Source organism: Bombus flavifrons, chromosome 3, assembly GCF_040668555.2.
Source record: "Bombus flavifrons isolate JBK064 chromosome 3, iyBomFlav1_principal, whole genome shotgun sequence".
Lineage (NCBI taxonomy): Eukaryota > Metazoa > Arthropoda > Insecta > Hymenoptera > Apidae > Bombus > Bombus flavifrons.
The window spans coordinates 10,533,634-10,561,011 of NC_138444.1; the positions used below are offsets into that span (position 1 = coordinate 10,533,634).

The following is a 27,378-nucleotide window of genomic DNA, read 5'->3' on the forward strand; positions in this document are numbered from 1 at the left end:
ATATCGAGAAAAGGGACTTTCCCTCTTCTCATTTTCTTTTCAATTTTAAATGGTCGACAGAGGGACGAGTCGATTCGAATCGAAAGAATAGAGAAAATCTAGACAAGCTGGACAGGAAGTTGCACGGACGGATGTGCATTCTTCGCGTTGCACGTACCTGCCCTAAAATTCGGCCACACGAAAACCACCGACACAAAACTGTCTTTAGGAGGAGAGAAACGGCTGTCTACCTGTCCCGGACCCTTCTCACGCGAAGGTTATCATTCCACACAGAATTTCGCCACATTTTCCGCTCCTTTTGCGTAACCGCCCGCGAAGCCATTGTACGAACCCCGACCTTCCTCGTATTCCAGAAAAATCTGATCGCTGAATGTGCTACTCTATCCACTTTTTCTCAAAAGTCACGCTAAATCTTTTCCAAGAAATTTATCTCGTACATTCGAAATATTTTTACCTATCTTCTGTATCGTAGAAATTTATAAATTCTTTCTCGATAGAAAAATAAAATTGCAAGATATAAATGACATATATATTTTTAATAATTTCGATCAATTTGGATGATCTTCTTATATGCCCTATGAATCATTATATACAAGAAAGAATATCGCAATTGATCAGCAATTAACGCGAATAATACTTCGAATGTCATTTCCCTGACCAGAACTCTCGATATAAAGATCGTCGTATGGATGGAAGAAAAGAGACCTTGGCAAGATTTTTCATCCACGAGAAGAGGTTGCCCGGTTGAGGAGGCAACGTCAAGGACCAGTTCGAACGTCTCGCGATTTCCGCGTGCACAAGGTCGAGCAACGCCGGGTCGATAACTTCTCCGTAGCCTTGGTCACATCGTACATTCACATTCAAACTCCGTTCACTTCCTGGTCACATCGCGTTACGGCTCCACATTATCGATACTTTTCACGGTACTCGTGGATCAATGCTAAATTCGTACTTACGTATTTCCAACATCCTTTATTCCAAAAATCTTGTAGAGTTCGAGTAAAAAGTATCAAGAATGTCGGCGATACTCGTTGCGATATTCGTTCAAACGATTTTCAGATCAATTTATAACTTTTGTACGGAATGTTGGAAGAAAAAAATGGAGTTCCAACGGAGAAGTTCGAACGCAAAGTCGAGTAAGCAAATATTTTTGAAAACGAAACCGGATCGAAAAGCGTCGAACGAAATATGCGAAGTATACGCGGATTTGTATTGTATATCGAGTTCGAATTTCCACTCACCTTGCATCCCTCGCAGGAGTGTACCCCATAGTGAAAACCGGACGCTTTGTCCCCGCAGACACGACACAATACCGTGGTCCCGTCGAATTCTGCAAGAGAACAGAAAAAAAAAGAAATATAGATTACGCACTGTGATTTCACTAGCACAATATGTATATAACGTGGACGTGTAACGTGTCGGGTTCACGTTGCTCTCCACGTGGCGGATAGCGCGCGTCTGGGAGGAGAAAGGTGGGAGAGAAAGAAGAACACTTTCTCCTCTCTCGCGGCGGGTTACAGCATCGGCGTGTTACAACTTTCTGCTTTCACTCGACTGTCACGACGCACGATCGTTTTTCAGTTCCACGAGATTCAAAGCAATTGGATCTCCTTATACGTACTGATATAGTTGAACCTGACCGAGAATTTGTCGAATTTTTTTCAAATTAAATTCAAACGTTAGTTTTCGACAGAATGTATCGGAAGATAAGTTTGGTAATAGAATTATACGTAAACGTGTCTTTTTATTTCATCCTTGAGCAATTTTTTCATTTTTTTTTTCTTTTCTAATTTTTCTTCGATTAGTGGTTCCGAGTCGTACCTATGTTCAATTCGGGCTCAGGTTTCGCTGACGAAACGGTAGAGTCCATGGTAGGCATGTTTGGGCTAAGATGATGGGGTAACTGAGCCACGTGATAAGGGCTTGACATGCCCTGAGAGACACAAGACATGCGCGACACGCTGGACGTGCGGGAGCCATGCGACGACATGCTCGAGATCGGCGATTCCGGTGCCGGTGACGTCGCCATCGTAGCCTGTGCGCTGCTATCCGGGGTCAGGATCATGATGTTTGTCTATCGTTCGATCACAATAACGAATCCAGAATATCTTAGGTTCTTCGATGTATCATCCACTTGGCACGGCACTGCACTGAGCCGAGGACCGACATCAGTTCACTACATGTTCCCTAAGTATCACTAACTAATAACCACTAACTCACTTCTCCTCGATATCACCAAGAAAAAAAGCGCTGCTCGAGAAATCTACGTAAGAAACGAATTCCTGTCTGCTTTCTTCTCTCTTTATCTCCAAGTCTGTTTATCGTGTAACGCACAGAAGTCGATCACGTGATCAAGTAACGTAAGGAACTCGACTGACCGGGGGAGTGAACACTAAGGGAAACTGACTCTGGTTTGCCGAGAACCTACCGGAACGAGGGGCAGGTGCGTTCTGTGGCAACCGATGAACACCTCGCCGGTGTTATACACTGTCGATAGAGTGGAATGAACGACCGGGTGGTGTATCAAACGTGAGCGAGGAAGGAACCACGAGCGGAGAGTGCCGGAGGAAACCGTGAGCGAAAGAGCGCACGTATTGGGATGGCAGAGAGAAGAGAGTGAAAGTAAGTGTTCGCTCGAGGGAGGTTCGCGTTGGTCTGACTGGAGTTCGGCGCTGCCGAGTGTTGGTTACCTGGGGGCCGTGCAGCCCTTACTCGGAGCGACGCCGGTTTGTGGAGGGGAGGGATTGATGTGGCTGCCTGCTTGCCAGGCTGCCTCGACCATCTACAATGTCTACGCCCTGGCTACCTAGTATGTAGTAGAGGACACACAGCGCACCGGTGCGCTCTTACAGAGAGCCCCCCGAGAGAGTTCATCGTATTTTCAATGCTGGAGGTCACTGACAAGCGGCGGCTGCGGGCCCGGGCACCGGCGTCACGGGCCCAACCAATCGCGTGGCCGCACGCTGGGCCGCGTGTCCTCGCGATTGGCCGAAGCTTCGCCCCACCACTCGCCTCGGACCTCTACCGGCCGGCTCTCCTTCCTCCCATCGGAGGAAGTTCATCGGCCGAAACCTTGACTGAATTACCCCGCAGCAGCGGCCAAGGCCATGCGCCCTCTCGCTCGAGCCAACCAAGCCACAGTCCGTACACCTCTGTCGTTTCGCCTTCTGCCTTCTTCGTTCGTCTCTCTCTAACCTTGCCGGCTTCCTCTCGGCCTCTCTTCTGCCTTGCCCGAACCTCTTCTTTCTGTCTTTGTTTCCAGCAGAGACTACGATCCTCTGCGCGACTCCTTGTCCCGTTTCATCCTTCGATTTCTATGTCCCTTTTTCTCATACATGTTAACTATATGGTTCTCGAGAGGCTCGTTCCATCTTCGATTTAGGGACATTGCGGGTTTATATGCCTCTGTGTCGAGACGCCTCTTAATTGATCGATGTCAGTGTACTCTTTTAGAGACCGACGGTGAAAGGTAGCGGTGCTCAGGTAACTTATTCTTCGGACACATTATGTTTAATGGCTTTTCTGTATTTGGACAAAGCTTCTTTGGATATAATGGCTCTGACTAGCGAACGTGTATATATGGTTTTGGGACCATGCTTGGTGTAATATCCGGTTACTCGAAATTCTCCGTTGTGGATCTCATTCATTAAAACGGATCTACGTATACTCGAAACACTGGAGGATCCGCGTTCCCCTAACTTTCGAAGAACCGGTAAATCGACAAGTTACGAATTACAGATTAGAGTTTTCCTTTTTACAATCTCATAAGTTATGTAGAGTAGTATAATCAGATAACTCGCGATACGCGAAATTTCATTGGATTTTATTGCCACTCTTGCCGCTATTATGCAACAGCATTTATTAACATCAGCGACTTATACTTGGTGACTCTTCAAATTTCATTAATGATATCGATTCAATTGTGCAGAACGGCCCTGAACTTTACCGTGAATATTAATTCACTCCCACTAGGTTGTTGCTAGTTTCAATATTCTATCCTTTAAAAACGAAACTCCGTTTGCTCTACGAGGTGACAGGGATTTCCTGGTCACCTACTCGAATCGATTGTTCGGAGCTGATACAAAATTCGGGAACGTGTACACGCGGCAAGGCGAGAGCCCAGTTCCGATTCGAAGGACGATAGGCACGTGCGTGCTCACAGGCAAAAAACGTGATACAGGTTCGATGAACTTTCCGCCGTGCTACGCCGTTTTCGTTGCCTGCTCGTAACGAAACTATCTCCAGATTTCGGACTAGCATTAGCCTTATCGTTTAGCGTCCTCGTGACTAGGCCACCGGCGATCGTGGAATTTTACGGCTGCACTCGGATCGGTTTACCGCTGATCAAATGATTCGCGGGCGGCCAATGCAGCGTCGTGCAACGCGCCATTTCCTTTCTGGATAGAACTGCAGAACAGAAAAATTCGCTAACGTTCGTGCGATTGCTCGTTAGCGAAACTCTTCTATAACGTTGGCCGATTAATCGCGTCGTTTGCACCTTTCGTGATCTATCGCGTTCGAATCAACCCTCGGGTCGCTGCATTGTGCAACCACCCACGCGATCTACCTCTGCCACCTGTCCAATGACGAACACCTACGCGTTTCAACAGTGTATGCTTCGAACTTGACTTCCTTCCTTCTTATTGGATCAATGGCCGATCGTGACGATTCTGTTATATAGATTTTAGCAAGGTGTTTAGTAAGAAATGTATTTATAATTGTTACGTCGTTATTGTTGGAGCAATTTATTGATATTATCAGCTGGTAAAGTATCGCGTAAGAGTACCGTGGAATTATCAAGAGCAACTGTCAGAGAACAGAGCGTAAAGGTGTGTTATTGTAATTGTCTTGTCACTGTCTGGGTATTTATAATATCGCACATTGCCATAATTGTTTAAACACGAGACGATCGTAGCACCACAGATTTTTCCTTTTTACATCGAATGTTTGAGAAAAGGTAGAATTTTATACTCGTAGTGACGAATTAAACGTAGATAAGATATCGAAATAGTAAACTTCGCGAATAATCGCATAAAAATCATCGGGAAAATGTTACGTAATGATAGAGGAGTAATTTAAAAAAGTTATGAGAAAATACGAAACTCTATTTACTCTTCCATAAGACGTGTCTTCCTTTCATTTGAATAAGGCATTCATATGTGCAAATTACAAATTGACGTATGTACATACGTTTTGAAATATTTCTGCCTTGTTCCACATCGTCTGGCATGCATATTCATTCACTTATTGGCGTAATTCAACCACATTATTTCGAATTGAGGTCATAAAATATCCTAACGAGGAGATTATATAAATTTACATTTCACGCGCTGAAAACGTCGAATCTAACTCTCACGTCGCGACGATTTGAAAAACCATCCAACAAACTCGCCAAAGCTGGTGCCTCGATTCCCCTTTCTCGATTACAACGGCGTAACCCTACCTTCCTTAAGAACCGGAAGTGTCTCCCATTGTCAATTCGAAATCCCACGAAACGGTAAGATCTAGAGCAAAGAAATACGATATTTTCGGGGAAAAATGGTGCGGAAGGGCCGACTCGATGGTGACAATAAACTAGCAACCCAAACACAAGACCCTTCAACCCTTGCCTGGACACGCAACCCTTTTGCAGAGCAGATTTAGGCTTGGTCGGACGGTTTGCCCTCGTAAACGTTGCACCGACTTTTTTTTCCTCTTGCTTTCGGCACGTTTATGCGTTTATGAGGCAGCAATAAACGGCAAACTTTCTCCTGGACGGTGTGTGCACGACAGCCACTCGACCAGGAGTGGTTGAACGGTCGATGCAACGACACAGACGTGTCACAAGAACCGAGAGTTAACGTCCACCATCATCTACGCAATAATTTATTTTCATGATTTTATGGTGCAGCTATTACGAGCTATGACTCTCTGTCCCTCGTGCCGTCCACCGTGTCGACCTTCTTCGGCTAAAATTGCTTTTTTTCTCTCTTTCTTTCATTCCTTTCGTTTCTTTCCTTCCTACGAGCACGTCCTCGCCTGTTTATTCCCTTGTCCTTGTCCCACGTTGCTTTCAATTAGAATATCCCATATAACGAGGATAGTGGATGTCTCTGTTTAGTGGCTCCTTGCCCATGGTCGAATAGCTGATGTACGAATTTTTGGGTCGTGCCGGATGATCGGTCTATTGGCCTCGTTGCACGATTCGTGTCATAAACCAATTGGTCATTGGGTTGACAGGTTCTTGAGGATTATTTCGCTTAGTCGTGGTTGAATATCGAAGGCAGGACTCGTTGTACTTGGTTTGAATGGAAAGGACGAACCGTGTCATTTGTTTCGACGTGAATTGATTGAAAATATATTTGCCTATCTGAATATTTTCTATTGAATTTTTTAATAATTTCGTTGTTATAGAAGCTGCCTTATTTCGTTTACTTTGTTCTAGCGAGGATAAGTTTCTTTTAAACGTTATTTTTCATTTGTTTAGTCATCGTGGATAAAACGTGTTAAAACCATGGTCGAATATTTCTATGACCAACTGTGCATGTTATATAAAATTATTTAGTATAGAAGCATATACAGCGAATGTATACAAATTTCTGACCATCGATTTAATGATATTCGTGTTTTCGTCATTGGACGAATCCCAAGTATATTCGTAGCTTTTAATGCTTTGTGTTATCGTTCCAAAGGAAGCGAGACGGTTCGTTTTACCTGTAAAACGTTCGTTTTCGAAACGATTTCATCCTTCACAAGAATCCAACGAATTTTTCATTGCAAAGCGTTCGCGCAAGATCATTCAAAAAATGCAAATTTATTCGTTAATTAATTCATTCGTTAAAGCAGATCGAAACAAAAGAGCGAAGAAGATCGGTTGATTGCATAAAATCCTTGGGTGAAAAAGCATCGAGCTTGGCTGGCAAATCGGCGAGGTATCAACGGCAAAGTTGGACGGACCTCGAACATAATGGCCGGCGGCGACGGAGGTCAGACGAAGTCGTTTCCTTGAAATCGGCTAGCGACCTGCAGCGATACGCATTTATATGCAACGAATACACCATGGCCCTCGCGTGGTATCTATTTTTAATCGGTTAGTATAAAGCGATCGCACGTGTCGGCATTATTGGACTCCAACGAAGAATGATCGGAAAGAGGTGCCAACAGGAAAAATAAAAATAGAAAACAAGAAAAATACTAGCTCGTCCCGAAAATTCCTATCGAGTTTAACAAGCATATGGACATGCTAAATTTTAATCGTCTCTTTATTCCAGAAGATACGCGACATACTTTTTTACAATCTTCCAACATCTATCCGCAATCTTTCACCAATTTTCAGCACAGTACGCCGTGGACTATTCGCAATTATTGCTGCAATGTTTTCATCAATGGCACGATCAATGGAGAGCGGTCTTCAAACTGTTTTTACCTATTCATCTGTAAATTTAGAGGTTTGTGAATAGTTCTACGTAGATAGAGAATCTCCTGTTAGAAATGTTGCAAAATCTCATTTAGTGTTTCTGTGACGCTATTTCCTTTTCTACAAAATTTTCAAAAATAATACAAATTTTATCTTTCTGCATCTTTGAAATACCATAATTTTCAGAGTTGAAAATAATAAAATGAAACGATGAAACGATGAGAAGTAATTTTAACGATAGTTTTTTCCAAAGATGGTACAGATATAATTTTTTAATTTACATATTTTAAATTTTACATATGTTTCGTCGCACTCGCGCATAATTTGTGAGAAATCAACGAGACAATTTCTAATCGTTCGATGTTAAGAAATAAAAAGAGGAAGATCTCTATTTGGAACAGCGGTAAATTAGGAAGAGGGGCGTGAATTAAAATTATTTATAACAATTTACAAGGGTCGTGGACACGCGAGAATATTCTCAAATCATCGACCAGCCACTTCCTGCCTTTTGTGCAGGGAATTGGATTCCACCTGCAGTTACTATTCGAAGCTAGTTATCCCGGTTGAACTAATTACGATAAGTATTCTTCGCCTCCAGAATATTCTCGTACCGTTGGCTAATTAAATTAATTGTTCGAATCATAGTTGGCTCATAGTTGGATATTAGCTGTTTCTAATTGTAAGTTAAAAAATTCTTAAATGAAATTGAATCGCTGAAGTTTCGAATTAGAGTACTGCGTGCAGTTGATAAGGTTGTGGATTCGATTAAGCAACGTAGGCGGCAAAATTTCGAATTAGATCGCTCTAAATCGACAACAAAATTCCAAACCCGCCCACTTTATCGAGAATTCCAATCTCGATAATCCCATGTATCATCGAAATACGTACTAGAATTCGAAATTCGATGATCCTAACTAGGCGAGGGTTTTACCACCGTTTTATCTATATGACCGGGTTTTTTTAAATTGACCGACGAACAACAGAGTAAAATTTCGTATTCGACAATTTTAACGTGGAGCGAAATTATAAATTCTATTGTTCGCTAGCAAACTTCTCCTACCATTTCATGTATGGAAATTAATAGTTTCCTGAATTAAGAATTTCAGTGAACCTACACGTGGAACATAATGAAACGTGAAATTCCATAATCTTCTGAATTTTGTCGAAAGAATTGCTATACGTATAATTACCAGCTATAAATACATCCATGAAGAGCCCCTAATAGATTGTACAATATTTAGTATTTTACATTAAAAGACACACACAAACAATAAGACTGAAGTAATAACAAATTTGTAACAAAATACCCAGACGATAAAAGCAGTGAAAAGTATACACAGTTTGCGCTAAATTGTGGTCGTCAGCGTATCGCGAAAATAATAAAATAAAATTAAAAATCTGTGCGATAAAATAATTGTAATAAAATTGTAAATAATGAAATTGTACTTATGGTCGTCAGCGTATCGCGAAAATAATAAAATAAAATTAAAAATCTGTGCGATAAAATAATTGTAACAAAATTGTAAATAATGAGATTCTGCACATTTGCAAACTCTTGAGAGTATCTTGCACCTCACTCCAAAATAAATTCTACTTTGAATCGCAACGTGGTCGGAGATTCCAGCGTTCGATTCAACAATAAGAGAGACATCGCGTCGAAAGCGGGTACGTGTCGCGTTCGCATAATCTATCGCGGCACCCGAGAAATTTATACGAACGATTATCCGGACGTGCGGTTGGTCGACGACCTCTAGAACGCGGTAGAAAACCGCCGTTTGCGAATTCATCGTCCTCCTTCGTCGTTCGTCCCTTCCGCGAATCTCTTCAACATTTCGACGAGTCATATGCCCACTGGTATCATCGTACGATCATAGGCCGCTAATTATGTTAATCGTCGCTTGTTTGTTGACCGAACTAAACGAGGAATGCGGTTCTCCGACGTCGGCTTGATTATTCCGGGTAATTGAATTTTCAGCCCAGCCAATGTATCAAACGATAGTTAAGGGAATTAATTGGAAAGATTTACAGTAGGTAACCGGTGTTAAATCGTGGCGATTGCCTAAGTTTTTATCGCGAGGGCAAATCGTACGGATAAGTTCTCTGTCACGTGTATGAATAATTATTAAATCGTTGTTGTTGTTGTTGTTGTTGTTGTTTGAAATAAATATTATCGTTGAATCATTTGTAACAGATGTTTTGTTCGTATGTATAAGATTAATGGTTTTTAGTCGAGTGTTTCTATAAGCAATGGAATGAAATAAACGGATTAAATAAAGAGAGATCGTGCGAGATATAATAATAAGCTCGAAGAAGCAAACTGCGAACGACAGATTGTTAAAGGAAAATCTGGCAGGCAGATTTCGTTTTGTTTGCAGTCAGAGTAGAATTTTTATTTATATCAATTAATATCCGCAGTTATATAATATTATATAATTAATATACATTTACATAAACGGCAGGAATAAAACAATTACGAATGTGTTATTCGTTTGATTAGTAAGCTGGATGGATTTAATGTTTCGTTTCGACTACAAATTGCAATAACGGTGATAAGCGGTGTGTCTTTATTGCACAGTTAGAAGTGATATAACTGTCGAGGGAGGTAGGAAGCATTAAATTATCGACAGATAACACGGAGAACGAGATTCTGCGATGGAATGTCCGATGGTACTTAAATCAATCGTTGCTCTGATCGACTTCGCGTAATTTAAGTAGTTTAATTCGATTTGAAGATATGCTTTTCTATATAATTTCATTTATATGAAATTTATAGTGCGAAGTGAAATTTTAATCATTGCTGTTCCAGCTAATTCAAATTATATGATCACAATAGCGCTTCGTAACTCTCGTTCAATCAGAACTATCTACTTTTTATATCCACGTAAGTATACGTATCTACATTCAAATTTACATTACACCGCATAATAATTTCACAAACATAATTTACATAGAAACATATTCTTAATAAAGTTACGTACCATTGGATATTGGTAGAATATTTCAATATTACTATACCTCTACTCTTCCAAAATTTATCGTCCGTGTGTACGTGTATTTTTACTAATATACGAAAAGCAAAAAAAAAAAAGAAAATCAATAAAGATATTAGAGTAGCATAATCTATTCGAAGTCAGCGAACGTCGAGCACAATGGCGAGCAAAGGAAAGAATTGCAAAGTCGTTTTCATCGAGGGACCAGTGAACGTCTTGGTTAACGAGATCCAGCCCCGTAAACGGGAACGTTAATTGGCATAAACAATAAGCAGTAAACGCCACGCGAAGAATTCGTAGCGTTAGCCTGAGAAAGTTGAGACAATTACACACAGCTATGAGCTAAACTGTTTTTCCCGTAAGGTTGGCGGGGTGTTGCGGGCAAAAGATAAAAATATAACGAGCCACGGCATAATTAGAAGGCATTTCCACGCGGCAATGGAGTCTTCATTGTGTCTACCTTGCCGTGTCCTTGGCACTGAACGACCGGTCGCCGACCGCCGTTTTGCCTTCGTAGGCAACTTCCTAGATCATCGACACTTGGTAACTGGAGTGTCCCCGTATCGATGACCTCCTGAAGAATTTCTGCCAATTTCTTCGTCATGATAAAGTGGGAAATCCGAATTGGATATTATTTCAGCGGATATGATAATATAATTTCATACTGGCCAGGTCGTGTTACTTGCTATAACGCGCAGTGATAATTGGAATGCCCTTCAAAATTTTCAAGCACGCTGCTTTTTTGCGAACAAAGCTTTCAGAGTATTCAGAGAATCTGCGATAAAACATAGGCCAGGCGCGTTCCTTACTATCGAGGGAAGCAAACATCAACCATTTTCCTAATCTTTACAACGTTCGAGACTTTTATCGAAAATTTCATGTGAAACTATACGAAATAACATAATACGAAACACGACATTTCTATCATCCTGTTGTAATTTAATTTTAGAGCTAATTAACCGTAGTGACAGTGACATGGTTTACAATCGCGAGATTCACAAAGAATTGAAGAATCTCAAGAAGCTTCGAATAGAATAAGAAAGAGCATAAGGATAAAAACATTTAATAATAGATATAATGGCTGTCATATTATTTTATTATACTCAATTGCATATCGATTGCTTCCACTAACAACGATCGACCGGCAACGATCGATCCCAAGGGGATGGCTACTACGAACGATCTTCTTCGAAAAGGAAGAATTCGTAAAGAGCTGGATGTTAGTCGTGACGACTGAGATTCCGTTGCATATTCCAACGATTATTATAGATTATTATCAAGCGTGGCTATTAGATGAGTTCGAATGACTGGCCAATGTTCGATCGTTACAGAATCCATCGTCGATCGCTTCCTGGTGTTTTCTCGGCTATTACATGATCAGACTGGCGACTATGGCAGCGGCCACGGTCGTTCATGTACAATTATTGGGCGCACGCCTTCGCGCCATATCATTAAGTAATATCGTTACATTACATAGTAGCATCAAGTGAAACGTTTCTAACAAAACCATCGAGAATATAGATATTAGTGTCGTATTCTTACTACCTATCACCGCTATCCGAGTAAATTCTAATTGCTTTTAATTACTTCGAGCATTATCAATCGTTGCAACGATCATGTCTTTCACACGCTTCGTATATATCGAGAAAAACTATTATACAGTGGAGAATATTTGATATATAAATCAAATCTTTAAAATAATACTTGTTGCATGGTGTGACGTCAGCGAAGGACGTGGCGTGAGGGGTGATTGTTTATAAACGTTGTCAAGATATGTTAATGTTGTGAGCGTTACCAAGGCTTGTTAAGGGAAAAATGAGCGTGGTAAATGCTGTCAGAGTTGAATTTATCGTGATCGAGAGAAGTTCGTTGTGTCGTTGTGACGTAGAATTAGTGAGTAAGAAATACGCGAAACGCGATATTGTATTCGATTTTGTGAGAGTGCAACGATATTGTGTTTATCATACTGTTCTTTCTGTTATTTATAATATATCATTCCTACATACTTTACTTTTTACAATCATATAAACACTCTGTTACTGTTTGCACATGATATTCATTAGCCTATCGTTTAATTCTATTTTACTTAAGAACGCAGCACACTCAGTATCTCTTTATCCAATCTCCCTATCCTACGAATATTAAGAATTTCATTAACTTTTTCCATTAAGAGTTCAACGAACGCAAACAGAATTACACCGTATCCAACCTAATCACTGTAAGCGGCGCTGATCAACTTCGGAGATTGCGCAGGAAACTAACGATTGTGAACATTATCGTTCAAATTGCCCCTGAAACCTAATACTTTAATCCAGATTAGTCAAGTTGGTAACTAATAGCAAGAAGAACCTAAAGAAACTTCAAAAGTTGTCTCGTGCCAGCTAAAGAATCATTGAGCTGGCAACTAAGTGATTGCTGATTTTGTCAATACTACCTAATGACAAAGTCCGCAATCACCTAGTTGCCAAGCCAATAATTCACGAATTTGTACGGCGCGGCTAGTCTGAACGAGATTTATGTTGCAACGCCTCGAGCAACAGCAAAAGGATAAACGCGTCGATGTACCGCGGTGTCTAAAATTCTCGAACGTCACCTTGGTCGATCCGCTAACGGCTGGTATCGTTGCGTGGCTCGGCGCGTAATTACGCGAGTGGGCCTTCGTGCGAGTCCCTAGCGGGGCCTCCATTGTCCCGCGGCCCGTTCTTTCGTGAGAAAGAACCACCGCAGAGATTACATATTGCGATAATAAGGTGGTAATCTCGGAAAGGTGCAGCAGGCGTGCAGAAAAGAGAACGGTGCCGCGTGCGCGCGAGCGCGTTGCTGTTTGCGGTCTGCGAGTTCAGTCGCTGTCCAAGCAATATTGTTGCTTGCTACCAACGTTGCTGTTGCTGCTGTTACGCCTTGTGTAGTAGTTGGCGTTTAACTCTTGGCTGCTGGTTGTTGCTGCTGCTGCTGCTGCAGGTTCAGTGACATCAACGCACGCATGTGCGTGACGCGGTGCGCGCACCGTTATGCCCATAGCCTGCCCTATAGCGCCCACTGCGGAAGTATAACCATATAACTTGCCGGCGCGCCGTATGCGCGACGATCGACCATCGATCCACCTGGACGATCGCTCGTTAAGACGACGATCCAATGAAAAGCTAACACTAAGCTACGCTATGTTAAACTCAGTTTCAAGGTATTTGTTGCAACGCGTATATGGGAAATTGTTGCAACCGAAAGGCAAGGTAAGCCGCGCTAGGGTTTCAGTTTCATCGAAATTTAGCGCAATTTAGATGAGTTTCTGGTCTTTGCCGGTTTTCGTCAAAAGGCAAAATTTGGCGCAGTTTGGTTCAGCTCCTGGCGGAGACAATTGTACGTACCGTGTATACGTATTGAAGCAAATATTTGTAAAGCTAGCATAGCACAGGTTGCACTGTCAACTTTCTGTATGTAGAACCGAAAATTCTCCAAGCTACCCTCAAGCGATTTACCGATAAGAGTTTTGGAAATTTTAGATGGTACGATGCGTTCGTACGATCGCTCGTTACACCGCCAACTATCTCTAACTCTGCCAGCTTTCTACGATCGAAAGATCTCGAAGACTTCCTCAACTTCATTTACCGATAAGGAAACGCGATTCTGTTTCAGGTGACTTTAAAAGCGTTGCATTTTTACGCACGGCAGCGTTGATTTTCAAGAGATTCGAAGGTTTTTCATATTGTCACTTGAACGTTTAACGTCCAAGCTATTCTCGAAAGCTTATATGATATCATAAATAAAAAAACAATACTGATTTTGGAATCGTAACGAGCTTGACTCTGACTTTACATTCCTGCGATATGATATAATCGAAACCCAGCCTCTTCTTGCTACTCTTCTTCTTCGTGTTAGTCAACCATTCACGAAAACGACAGTCCCCGCCAAAATAAAGAAACGGAAAAAGAATAAGAAGAACAGCGCGGAAAAAGAGCAAAGCCAAATGGGGAAGTTTAAACGAAAAAGAAAAGGAAAAGAAAATGGGAAGTTGGCGGAAGGAAGGCGGAAGGTTTCGGTGGGCGTGGAGGAGCAGCTGGCGTCGCGAGACGTGCTTGCAGCCGCTACACGCGCATTAGGATGCACGCTGCGCTCTGCTGGCGTAATTCTTTTCATGCGACGCGTGTCCCCGATCATATCTCGCCCGAGAACCACAGTGGCCCGGGATCTGTGTCAACGGCACCGAACGGGTTCGGTATGCTCGTTTGGAGCAGGCCTCGGCGGAATTAAATCATCGAGAGCTCCGAAATCGAGAGCTGCCACACCGCCTCGCTTTCGACCTGCAATCGATCGTTTCTCGTTCCACGCATCAACCATCGTCGAACGCTATCGTATCAAACGATTGACGTGGAGAAACTGTCGCCAGATAATACTTGGATCAAATGGAAACGGGACTGCTTTTGTTGAAACACAATGAAGGATATGGTTGATTAATTGGTTCATGGATTATGTTTTGGAAATAACGATCGCCGAGTGGCCTTCTTCAATGGCCAATGTATAAAGGGTGTCTGTTGGGTGGATTGAGGAACAAGTGGGGGGTGAAACGAAACACCATCGATGGAGTTTTAGTTATCGAAGTTGGGCTATTGTTACGCGTACGCGAGAGAGGATTGTCTGGCTATTTTGTACCCGATGCTTGATAACATTTTTTAACGAATCTGTGAATCGTATCTGTTTGTTCATTGGCTTCTCGAGAAAGTTAAACGATCTGTAATTATTCTTTAACAATCGTCTTATTTTAACGAGGACGTTTTATTTCCTTAAAATACTGTCGTTTAAATGTCTCGTCAGGTTGTAAAACGAAAATGATATACCAAAGCGTTGTACAAAGATACACTCGTAAAGATAAAAACACTTATCGACGAAAGCAAAGATTCAGAAAATTGATCTAACAAAATTGGACAGTACAACTTAACACACATACGTCAACGTGTCTTCCATTCGCAACACATGTCCTTCCATTGTCAAGTAAAACAAAGAAATAGAACGGCAAAAGGAAAAAAAGAGGAAAGAAGGAAGAACGAGCAATAGCAATTAAAGCACATCGATCGGTGAAAGAGTAGGGGAGGATTGGTGGGTAGAAATCGTCGGAGCGGCTCGAGCCGCGGCGAAAGAAAAATGGAAAAAGTAATTTCTCTGCTGGCGCCTGTGATTGCGGGTCGGCCGATGGACGACTTGCGCCGCGACCTGCAAACCGAGGCAACCAGGCCGTTCGATCACCTTGTTGCACGCGTGCACATGCATCTATTCCACCGACTAGTTTCTCCATTACGGTTTCGTTTGCCGATAGACTGATGCCGGTACGAGATCCACGCTGACGGACAGTCGTGGTACCGTGAAACTGAACATAATTGAAATGGAACGGCCACGGTCGCTGCTCCGAATTTTACGCCACGCACGTAATAATGCATACCGCAACTTTCTGTAACCGTGATTATCCGCGCGGTTAAAAATAATCCACGCTCTTCGAGTTCCAACGTCTCGATCTGACATGGTGGAATGTCTCGAACAGATTCCTTCTTGTGATCGATGAACGCGTTTGCAGCACGGTACCGTGCTTCTCTGTTGTTCGGCCAGTGTTTTTTTATTCCTAGCAGATCGCTTCTTTTTTGGAATTTTCGAGGCATTACGATTAAATCGTTGGGGAATTTCTGAATTTCGCGCAGGTTGTTTTCTAGGTAAAAGGCCTCGAGCGAACGAAATAAAATGTTAATAATAAAAACTGGTCGGTTTTGTTCGAAGGTTGAACGTTTTGGGTATCTAAAATCGCTTTTGAAATCGCGGTCCAACATCGAAACGATAGGATTTTATTTGTCGAGGTACGACAGATACAAGGACGATTTAATTTAAAGCATCGATGTTTAAACTTGGTAATTTCCATCGACAATTCTGAAAGTAACTAAGAAAGCAATTAAACTTCGAAAAAGAACAATTGCAGAAAGAGGACGACTGAATTTCAAATATTCACACGCAATATCAGAGTCACCGTTCAAATCCAAAGGATCGAAATTGAAGAAAATCGAGCAATTTATTCCTGGAACGAACAATCGAAGCAAAGGTGATTCGATTAATTTAACGAAAGTCTAAAACGATACGATTGGATAACAAAAGGACGATTTTTACGGGTGTTTCAACGAAAGCGCGTTCGTCGGAATACCAGCGAGCCGGCAAAAAGAGATTAGAGGTGGAAGCACGATGGCCAAGAGAAAAGGGGACCGCGAGAAGCGGAGAACGAAGAAGAGGAGGAACAAGACGAGGTGGAGGAAGAGGCTGAAGAACGTGTGCTACTAGCCGCGGCCCCGAAGTGGCCTGCTTCGCGTCGCCGCTTCGATCGCGTCGAACACGCTTCGTTCCTCTTCTTCCTCCACCCCTTCGCTCCTCTCACGGAGTTCCGCGGTAAACCGCTTTTTCCTCTGTCGATTAGTCGTGAAAAACGAGGAGAAACGCGTCGACTGGCCACGCGCTCCCTCGACGCCTTTGCTTCTACTTGTTGAATCACCGATAACTCGCAAATTAGATGCTTTTTTACAATTCAGATATCCCGATGTCCTTTGGCAGATTTATGTCCTCGTATTTTTTTTTTAAACAATATACTCTACTCTATTTTCTATGAATTTCTCCATCTCATTGCATAAATACGGGATTAACGTTCAATTTTCGAGAAACTAATTCTCTAGTTTGATGAGTTCGTTTGGAAGATGATGACACAAACGATGCTGAATTCTAATGTAAATTGAGAAAGTATTCCTGTACTTTCCAATCGATCGAGTCGATCGATTTGGCTTTCGGACGGTTTACGTGTATTATTTTAATTAACGCCGGAATAATTAACCTCCAACGTGTATTTAAATATGAAATTTGATAGTCGTTCTATGTATACCATGCTTCAAGCAACTATGTTATCAAGTCTTTATTACTCTAAATTTAATTATCAAATCATTTCAAGCTTTTATTATGGAAGACAGAAGATAGAAACGAGGGTTACGAGGTTAGTTAATAAATTGAAATAAATTGTATACAGTTAATAAAATACAATTGTCAAAAGAACGAACGATATTGATTCTTAGGATTCTCTCGTTCTATTTCATATATCACTGGGAAACGTACAAACCGAACAAGCGCTGCAACGATAATTCTACGGTAAAACCGGCAAATTCCCACTTTCAACGCCTTTAACGAAAATTAGATACACGTTTCCCTAAAAATCACCGCGTTCCTTTCTTCCCAGAGCTCCAGCAGTTAGTTCTCGTCAGCCTCGTTTTTCCAGCTTCGCTGTATATTCCTTTCGACCAGTCTACAACTCTATACACTTGAAAGAATGTGAACAGGGACCGAGGTAAGGTCTGAACTGCTACTGGTGTGAAATTCCAAGCGGCCGATGAATTTACGAGCTCGTCCTCCGTGACCGATTGACTTCTTAACCCTTTCACGGCACTCGCCACGCCCACGACGATTCCCGCAATATAACGAGTCCGCCATTGTCTCCCAATTACGTTGAAATCTCGGTATGCGCCACAGGGAACACGACGATTAGCCTGTTCAGACAATAAGTACCTAACCTAGACCGTATTCCACATCAGATCTCGTCTCGTCTCAAGACGCTGCAAAATAGCTATATAGAAGTCTGTTTTGGATAATCCTTTCGTGGACAACAGACAGACGACAACTAATCGTTGAATGCTGACTGGCGAACGACGTTCTATAATCGCATTAACGCTACAGGTACCTGCAAACCGGCCGAAGGATTCTCAAGGAACAATTCTTCACGCCACTAGCGTGCTCAATGGCGACGATATTTTCGTGTACCACGACAGTACCACGGTCACTCGATGGATTCGTTGTAAACCGCCAAACGATCGATCTCTTTTGCAAACTCAGCACTTTTGAAAACTCAGCACCGGAGTTGGCTTTGATATACGAGCGATGATATATTATTTACTTTTTAATTGAAAGGTGAAGACATAGTATGCATAGGAGAACACACGAAGAATTTAAAGTACAGTTGTCATGGTTGTTCGTAGTTAGAACGAAACTTTACTTGCAAGTGCTCTCTCGTTGGCTGTTTCCGTAAAAATATGAAGTTGCACAGAAATTTGCAGTCTGTTTATTGCTGCACATTGTCTACTTTGATAGACATTACCAAATTTGATTTGGTAGACATTGGTATTGTCTACATTGTCTGGTCTGATGTTTCTTACGGTTGTTCGAGGATGTTGGAAACGATTAGAAAATTTACGAGTATAGTGAGTCGTTTGCTATATGTAATATTTTTATATAATTTATTTTGATAACTGAAGAACTGAAGAATCGAAGTTCGTAATCAATTTAAATGAAATGATCGAAAGCGGCAATATCGATCAGAGAATATGGTATATAAAAAATGGAATCGATCCAGAGAACAGGTGAATTGAGAAATAAATATCAGGGTCGTACTTTTATTCTAGTTTGGAAAAGGTCTGAATAACGTTGTAGGATTCGACAAGTGGGGGAAACTCGTAAAATCCACCTTCGACCGATTCATCACGTACGTCTAGACGGCCTTAGGGACGGTCGTTGCCGAATCACAAGGTCGCCCACGACTTCCGTGTGTAATCGTCCCTCGTCCGATTGCCTAACGATTCAACATCTCCGGAAGATTAATGGCCTCGCCAGATCTTAATCCAGCTAGCTGGACATTGTGATTCTCAACAAATATCGAATGAATTATTATTCAATTCGCTTTAAATACCAAGGGGAATTGCTTCTTCTCGACTCATTAGCACTAGCTAATTACGATTTTTGATTAATTCCAATCGATCATTTTCAATGTTATCGTTTCTGTATTTACTTTCACGTTAATGAAATTGGTACATAATTTCCTTATTTCTTTTTTAACTTAAAAATCATAGAGAAACATCCACTGCTTTTACTTTCCAGTTATTTTACTATAAATCTGTTATTCTATTTACTTTTACGTTAATAAAATTGTCACATAGTTTCCTTATTTCTTTTTTGAGAAGTCTCTACTTGAATATCACAGAGAAAAATTCACTGCTTTTACTTTCTAAATATTTTACTATAAATCTGTTATTCTATTTACTTTTACGTTAATAAAATTGTCACATAGTTTCCTTATTTCTTTTTTAAGAAGTCTGTACTTGAATATCACAGAGAAAAATCCACTGCTTTTACTTTCTAAATATTTTACTATAAATCTGTTATTCTATTTACTTTTACCTTAATAAAATTGCCACATAGTTTCCTTATTTCTTTTTTGAGAAGTCTCTACTTGAATATCACAGAGAAAAATCCACTGCTTTTACTTTCTAAATATTTTACTATAAATCTGTTATTCTATTTACTTTTACCTTAATAAAATTGCCACATAGTTTCCTTATTTCTTTTTTGAGAAGTCTCTACTTGAATATCACAGAGAAAAATCCACTGCTTTTACTTTCTAAATATTTTACTATAAATCTGTTATTCTATTTACTTTTACCTTAATAAAATTGCCACATAGTTTCCTTATTTCTTTTTTGAGAAGTCTCTACTTGAATATCATGGAGAAAAATCCACTGCTTTTACTTTCTAGTTATTTTACTATAAATCTGTTATTCTATTTACTTTTACCTTAATAAAATTGCCACATAGTTTCCTTATTTCTTTTTTGAGAAGTCTCTACTTGAATATCACAGAGAAAAATCCACTGCTTTTACTTTCTAAATATTTTACTATAAATCTGTTATTCTATTTACTTTTACCTTAATAAAATTGCCACATAGTTTCCTTATTTCTTTTTTGAGAAGTCTCTACTTGAATATCACAGAGAAAAATCCACTGCTTTTACTTTCTAAATATTTTACTATAAATCTGTTATTCTATCGTTACGATCATACTCTGCTCCAATGTAAAACACAGAATAAACTAAATAAGCTAAGTTTCTTCGACTTTTTAACCAGCAGATGTACTACCAGATGAAAACAGTTACGAAGTGCGTGTATCTTAGATTTTCGCACGATGCGTTTCGATTTACCATTTACATAATCCTTGCGCGTTACGTGCTATTCGTCCACAGTGAAACTTCATTTATCAAAACTCCGTAAAACTAGTCAATGCCAGATTAACTGAAATTTTACCGACATGAATTTTATCTACTTATTCGTACGCGAGTTTCTGATAGACACGCGAAGAAAGAGCAGACAGTGGGAAGAATCGTTGAAAATCAACCAACTAAACCGTAAACTGTTTGTGTCCTGACAAGTATAGATAAATGAAATTCTACCGTATTTTCGCATTCGTTAGCGCCACCTAATCGAATACGGTTGAAGAAGGTTGGCCGACGAGGGCGACGTAAAGGTCGATTTCCGCGTTAGTAGCTTTGATCGGATCCCGAGGAACGTATATACGAGGCGGACTCTCCTTCCGACGTGGCGAAGGTGGGGACAAAAAGAAAAGGGGAAGGAAGAAGAGAGGAAGAAGAGAGGCGATCCTCTGACGGTCATCGATCCCGAGAACCGCGAGAAACCCTGAACGAGCCACGGTCCTTGAGCCGACGCCGGAGACAATGAGCGCCGACCGAGTCGCCGTCCTCGGAGCGTTGACCCAGAGAACGAGTCCGCAAGCGATTAATGAGGCCTTTGCATAACCGGCCTCGCTCGATCGATCTTCAATCCACAGAGAATCGTAATTCTTCCCCCACCAAATCGCTCGCTCCACGATTCTCAAACGTCCTTAGACGTTCGCCTGGCGCCAAATTCGATCGTAAACACGACTCTCGTGCTATTTTCCGGCAGAATAAGAATATTTCTTCTTTGATAGTATACCAATCGATATGTGTACGAAAGGAATTGACACGAAGGATATGTGCAAGGATGGAATGATATTTCGAAAGCGAAGAAGAAAGAAAATGAAGTTTGAAAGCGATGTTAAATGAAGAAGGAAAAAAAGGAAGGGGATGAAAATATCGTTCGATAAGGACGAAAGTGTAAAAATGCATTGCGATAAATTTGGAAGGTTTCTGTAAAAAATTACGAATCGATCGTTTTCACGATTCAGCGAATGAAGAGTTTGTCGTATGGTTGAAACTTATCGATTTCAACGTTTCATATCAATTTCCCTAGGATGACAAATCATTGAGAGAAGAAAGGAACGGTATGGAAATCAGCACAAGCGATCGATAATAAATAGAGGGAGATTGAATAATAAATTATGCTGGTAGTTGGAATGATAATGGATGGCATTAGATTGCTCTTTGTATTTAAGGGTTATTATTCCCGAAGCAGTGGAAACGTGAAATTTGCGTTCAATAGCGGAACATATTGTTTCTGTACGCGTAATGTTCTGCCAGATGACGAAGTGTATACCTTCCACTCTTAGCGTTAAATTCGAAACTACCGTCTTTATCCCTGTGCCATTTATTTTACAAACGCTCTGTTATTTTCTCCTCGCGTATCCTTCACGCAAATGGGCTCGCACTGTATAATATCAATTCATATCAATACATCGGAAACATAAATTTTCTGAAGAAAAAAAGAAAATCTCCCTTGATACGTAACTCCTTAAACTACATATCCAAAAACCATCTCGCTTCGTAAAACCTGTTCTCCCGTCAATCCTCAACCCTCGACTACAGGACTCCAAAAACAAGCCTCTTGAAATCCCTCTAATTCCAGAAAATCTCTTCAAAACTCCTGCCTCTTCATAAGTCAACGGGAAAAAAGGAAGAAAAAAAAAAAAAAAAATAAAGAGAAGCAATTCAACGACGAAGAGAAGCAAGCTACGAGGGCCAGGGCGAAGAGGACGCGGAAACGAGCGCGGCTGTGAGGCTTTGAAAAGGAGGAGGGCAGCTGATGGTAGCCGGTTGCCACCCTGCATAGCATAATTCACTATATGGTCACGAGTGCATCACACTCTGTTGGTAACTGGAAAGGAGGCTAGCGAGAGGAATGCAGGTCTGATTAGTTTATAATGAACCATAAATAGGGCCAATTTTCTCTCGAGACAATTTTTAAATCGACCAAGATAATGTCTATCGCTGTGCACACGTTGGTGGTCTTCTTTCGTAATAATTCATTTACAGTAATCTATTTTACAACGTACGATACAATAAGAAACAAACGATTTATCGCAAGCGTACACTCAGCGAAAAATTATACACAGCATGAACAATAATAACAGCCTTAAACATACAATTAGCACTAAAGACTAGCCTTACTTAGTATAATGGCTTATTAATACAGCGAATAATTAATTGACTATTCAAATGCTTTGATCTTTGCCAAGTGCACGCTGCCAATGAATACCTTTCAACTTCGATATACATTCTCAGATGTGTATCAAGTTCTACCAACACAGTCACGATACGTCGTGTAGGTAAAAAATTTCTAGGGTTGTTCGACTACATTCGCCAGCCACTGTACACCTCCAGCCACTATATCATTCCACTATCCATCTGCTATCTTGCAGCAGGGCGCACGAGTGTGGTTGCCAAGTCAAAATCGGTCCATGCAACAAAGCGGTCCTCTCTATGCTGTCGCGAAACGAGGGAACGAGTATAGAACCTTCGGGAGAGAGAACCGCGTGTACCACCGTGCGAGGAGAAGGGAAGGTTGGAAATAAAGTCAGGAGAAGAGAAACGAGACTTTGGTGCAAAAGAAGGAGAGAAGAACGCGAAGAAGCACGGAATGAGACATTGAGAGAGAGAGAGAGAGAAAGAAAGAGAGAGACAAAGATAGAAAGAAAGAGCGAGAAAGAGAGGAGAGTGAGAAGAGGGGGAGGAGGGGAGACACGGCTTCCGCGAATGTTACGGGACTGCATAGCGACGTGGGAGTGTAACGACTGCACCGGCGCGCGTCTTGCACCGACATGCACGCACGTGCACACGCGCCGATCTTGGGAGTGCGCCGACCCCTACCAGCATGGAAAACGGTCACTGACCTCCCACCGCCGCCCCCTTCCGCTACCCCGCACCCACACGCGGTCCCGTGACGCCTTCAGCCGCGGCACCTGCGACACGCAGCCAAAGAGGGTTGCGAGGGTGTCAAAAGGTGCAAAAATTCACAACTCGTCGTCTCACATACATAATCATCGGATGTGTCTGTTCCGGATTGGCTTTGATTAGGTTACACATGATCACTGTTCGATGCTCTGTATCGGGGGTTGTTTAAGCTCGACATCTGAGACGATGTAAGTTATTAAAGGATACCGATGGATATTGGTAAAGTGAATAAGTGAAGTGGTAAAGTGAGGCTTCATTGTTAGGCAATTTTTAATTATCTGTGAGAATCAATGGTAAGTGAACTATATTCTTAGATACATTAGGATAGGGCTCGATAAAGTTGTAGCTCTCATTTGAGAAGAGGAACGTCATAATTCAAGATAGGACTTTGAAATTCCGAAGATCCACATAATTGATACCAAGGGTGGAGCTTCGAAACTAAAACGTTGCATCGGGCGAGACAAGTTGCTCGTACAAGTGGCTTGAACTTAGAAGCAGATTTGTCGGATATCATTTATTTCGACGTAGTTATCCCCAGAAAGACGGATTACGTTATCAGTCGCAAAATTTTTAAATCGCTACATTTCCACGAAAAATGCACGACGCATCGAAACAAACATTATTATTCAAGGTAAAAAATGTAACAGGTGAAGCAACTATCTAGATGCTGAGCAGACACGGTCGTACTTTAGTAGCAACTAATAGGTGAAATCCTCTGTTAAATAACTCCTTAGCCGATCTAATCTTATCGAGCTGAACACGGCCGAGTTTATCGTTGTTTGAAATCATTGGCGAGCGTTGCGCGCGATTTTTGCCCCCGGATCAAACGTGACCACAGACACGATGCGCGATAATGCGCGAAAGCAGCGTCATTTCCATGCGTGCGGTTTATCTTGCATTTCCGCGAGATGCGAGCGAGACGATTCAGCGAACGAAGACAAAGCGTTACGGGGTTGTCAACTCGCGAAGAAACCGCGAAACGCGGCTTCGAAAAACGCGCAGACGAGTTTATCCAACCACCACGATCGTCCATCGGTTACTTGTCAAATAACCGGTGAAAAATTCCCCATCAAATTTTTATAAGATTATTGCAACGATGTTATTGTAAAACGCGAATCTTTTCTTTTTGCATTCAGGATATTTCGGGTAAGATTTCACAACGATAAATGGAATCGTTGTATCGAATATCTAACAACTTTAATTATTTTTAACACTTCAATTATTAGATTGGGGTTACACTGGATGTTTTCTCCGAATAATGTATTTTGAGAAGCTTTTTCGGTATTTAAAACGGAAGAATTCTTTCGTTGCAACGATTGAATACTCGAGTATAATTAGTACATGATATATAAAGAAGCGCGACCACTCTTCCTGGAAAGTAATTTTTAATACCAATTTTTTGAAGACGATACATATCAAAACTGTAATTTGTTTCAGCGATAATAATGACGCAAGGCGTTCCGCTAACGATGCCTACCTCTCGGTCAATTTTCTGCTGCAAAAACTCTCTCATCAAGCTTGCAACCACAGGACAATCATAGCAGCCGCTTATTTGCCAAATCGGATAACACCAGAGTACCAGAAGAGTAGAGAAAATTGATGAAACTGCGTACATATGTACGATGGTTCTCGAAAGTTTTCCTATTACCTTGAAAAAAAAAAATGTTTGTAACTACCATAAAACGCAAGTATTCAGATTATACGTACAAAATTTCCAGCGAATCCGATGGTGTTTGTAGAAATTATGAAACGTCGATTGCAAATCAATTGCAAATCGACGATCAAGTTCTTTAGACGCTAAACCTGGAAAGCTTCAACGAACGAAGCTAATCATTTTGTCCAATGAACGGCTCACATAATGCGCCCTTTCACGCCGTCCATAGTCACCTGCCCATACTATTGGTAAGGTAAGTGTCGGAAGAAGCTTGTTCCTTACGCCCATACCATCGCCTAGTTACGCGCGGTTTCGCTTCCTGGTGCACATAGGAACGTTCGAGAGGCCGGCGTGGAAACGGATATATCTCAGAACAGAAAGGAGCGACACACAGCGAAAAAGAGAAAGAAGAGACCAAGAAGAGAATGGAGGAGAAGCAGCAAAAGTAGATGAAGAAGTACGACAAAAAAGAAGATGGAGGAGCATAGAAGCAAAGGTAGATGACGATGACGATGACGATGAAGAAGAAGAAGAAGAAGAGTATAACATCGACGACGACGAAGAAGAAGAAGAAGAAGAAGAAGAAGAAGAAGTAGAAGAGGGGAACGCATCCTCGGGGCCGTCCTAACGGTAGGGCGGGTCACTGCACGCGGCTACGCGAATGCAACTCTTTGCAGTTGCACCGCGAGCGTCGGCCAAAGACTTCGACTGCAGCGTCGCACCGGTGCAATGCCCTACCTAGGTGTAACGCTCTCGGCTACCCTTGCACATCCTCGCGTCCTGCCTCGGCTCACGCTTCTTCCTCGGCCTGCTCTTCCTCCTTTTCGCCTCGCCTCCTTTTCCCCTCCGTACCCTTCTCGAGCACCGTGGCCGATGTAACCGAGTCCTTGAACTCGCTCGCAGGGAGGGTGACGTCTGGGAGGAGGAAGAGACCTCTTCTCGTTCGGGGTTACTCTCTTTCGCACCTGGTTGTCGCCCGGAGAATCTCTTAGGTTGCGAGAGATTTAGACCAGCGGTTCTTAACCTATGGCCTGCGGTCCTTCCGCGGATGGTTACGAAGTCTTCAACATACGCAAATTATTATCGTATTATCCGAATAATTAATTCGTCTATCGCTAATCATCTCTGAATGTGTATTTATTTATTTCTAACGAATCTTTTCTCTTCGAAAAAGTTGCTGATGGTATAATTTTGAGTCAAGTCTTGGAGGTTCCCGAGAAAAGGAAGTTATTTAAAGGGTAAACGAAAGTTCAAGAACCGCTGATTTCGACTATTTTTGCTGCATCGAGATTTGGATCTCAGGGGATAGGGTATAATAAGATTTGTAGAGGATAGGGATGAAAGTGATCGAGGTTTTCAAGGCAGATTTTTGGCCAGGTAACCCTTTCCAGATATTCTCGTAGATCGTATATTTGGAAGTTCTTTAAGAATTTATTCTTGACATGTTTTATAATTCATTGGTGGCGTTTTAATGGAATCTTTTATGACCAGAATTTTGAGATTCTGAGAGGATTTTTAATAAGCGGGATTTTCTTGTAGAATGTTTTGAATTTTCGGTGAAATCTTTATCAGTGCAATATCGACAAATGGCACATAGATTACGAAACTTTATAAATTTTAGACAAAATTCCGATCGAGCATCGATGACATCGTTTCTCCTGCTTAGAATTTACCAGCTCGTTTCTCGTTACGACGTGATTGAAAAATCACCTTAAATGAGATTATTCGCAAAATTCGCACAACGACAATCATTGTCAACGATGTTTCCCGATAGCTTGGAAAGGACTTTTAGTGGCGAGAGTTCAGCTTTGTATCGGATTTTGGAATGTCAGCAGAGGCGAAAGAATTCGTTGGAGGAATGGCGACATGGTGGCCGACCTACAATTCCGAGGTACGAATTTCGTCGTATTCTGCGGCGGTGCACGGTGCGTAACAGTACTCCTACGTCTCTTGCGCCTAGAACGCATGCACACGTTCACACGCTTGCGTAGCGAGAGGTTACGTGCGTGCGTAAGAGCATGAATGACATAACGATCGTAGAGACGTCGGGCGTCGACCCTGGGCCAGTGCACTACCAGTGCACCACGTTCCCGCCACCAGAGCGCCTTTTCTTACCAAACAACGCCGCTTCCTATACCTATGCTCTATCATTGTATGAAAAACGAGCAAATTTCTCTCACGGATTCATTATGGTTTAGAAAAATGAAACAATCAACCGGAGGATCGATTAATCACCTTTTTTCTTCTGTTCTGTTTCCTGATTTTTGTTGCGCACATGTTAAATGGAATCTCTAACTCATTTAATTCCTATTGTGTGAATATTATGGTTGATAAAAAAAGAATC

At 41.6% G+C, this 27,378-nt stretch overlaps 1 protein-coding gene across 4 annotated transcripts in view; it reads right to left on the reverse strand.

Moving 5' to 3' along the window:
* E75 (ecdysone-induced protein 75) overlaps positions 1 to 27,378 on the reverse strand; it is a 219,768-nt gene that overhangs the window by 18,255 nt on the left and 174,135 nt on the right. For 3 of the 4 annotated variants that reach the window (XM_069110620.1, XM_069110621.1, XM_069110622.1), the window contains exon 2: positions 1,242 to 1,330. In XM_069110620.1, the coding sequence (XP_068966721.1) occupies positions 1,242 to 1,330 (89 nt within the window). Of the gene's footprint in view, positions 1 to 1,241; positions 1,331 to 1,821; positions 2,458 to 27,378 lie in introns of those variants that run through there. The other variant, XM_069110619.1, reaches the window with a different exon arrangement.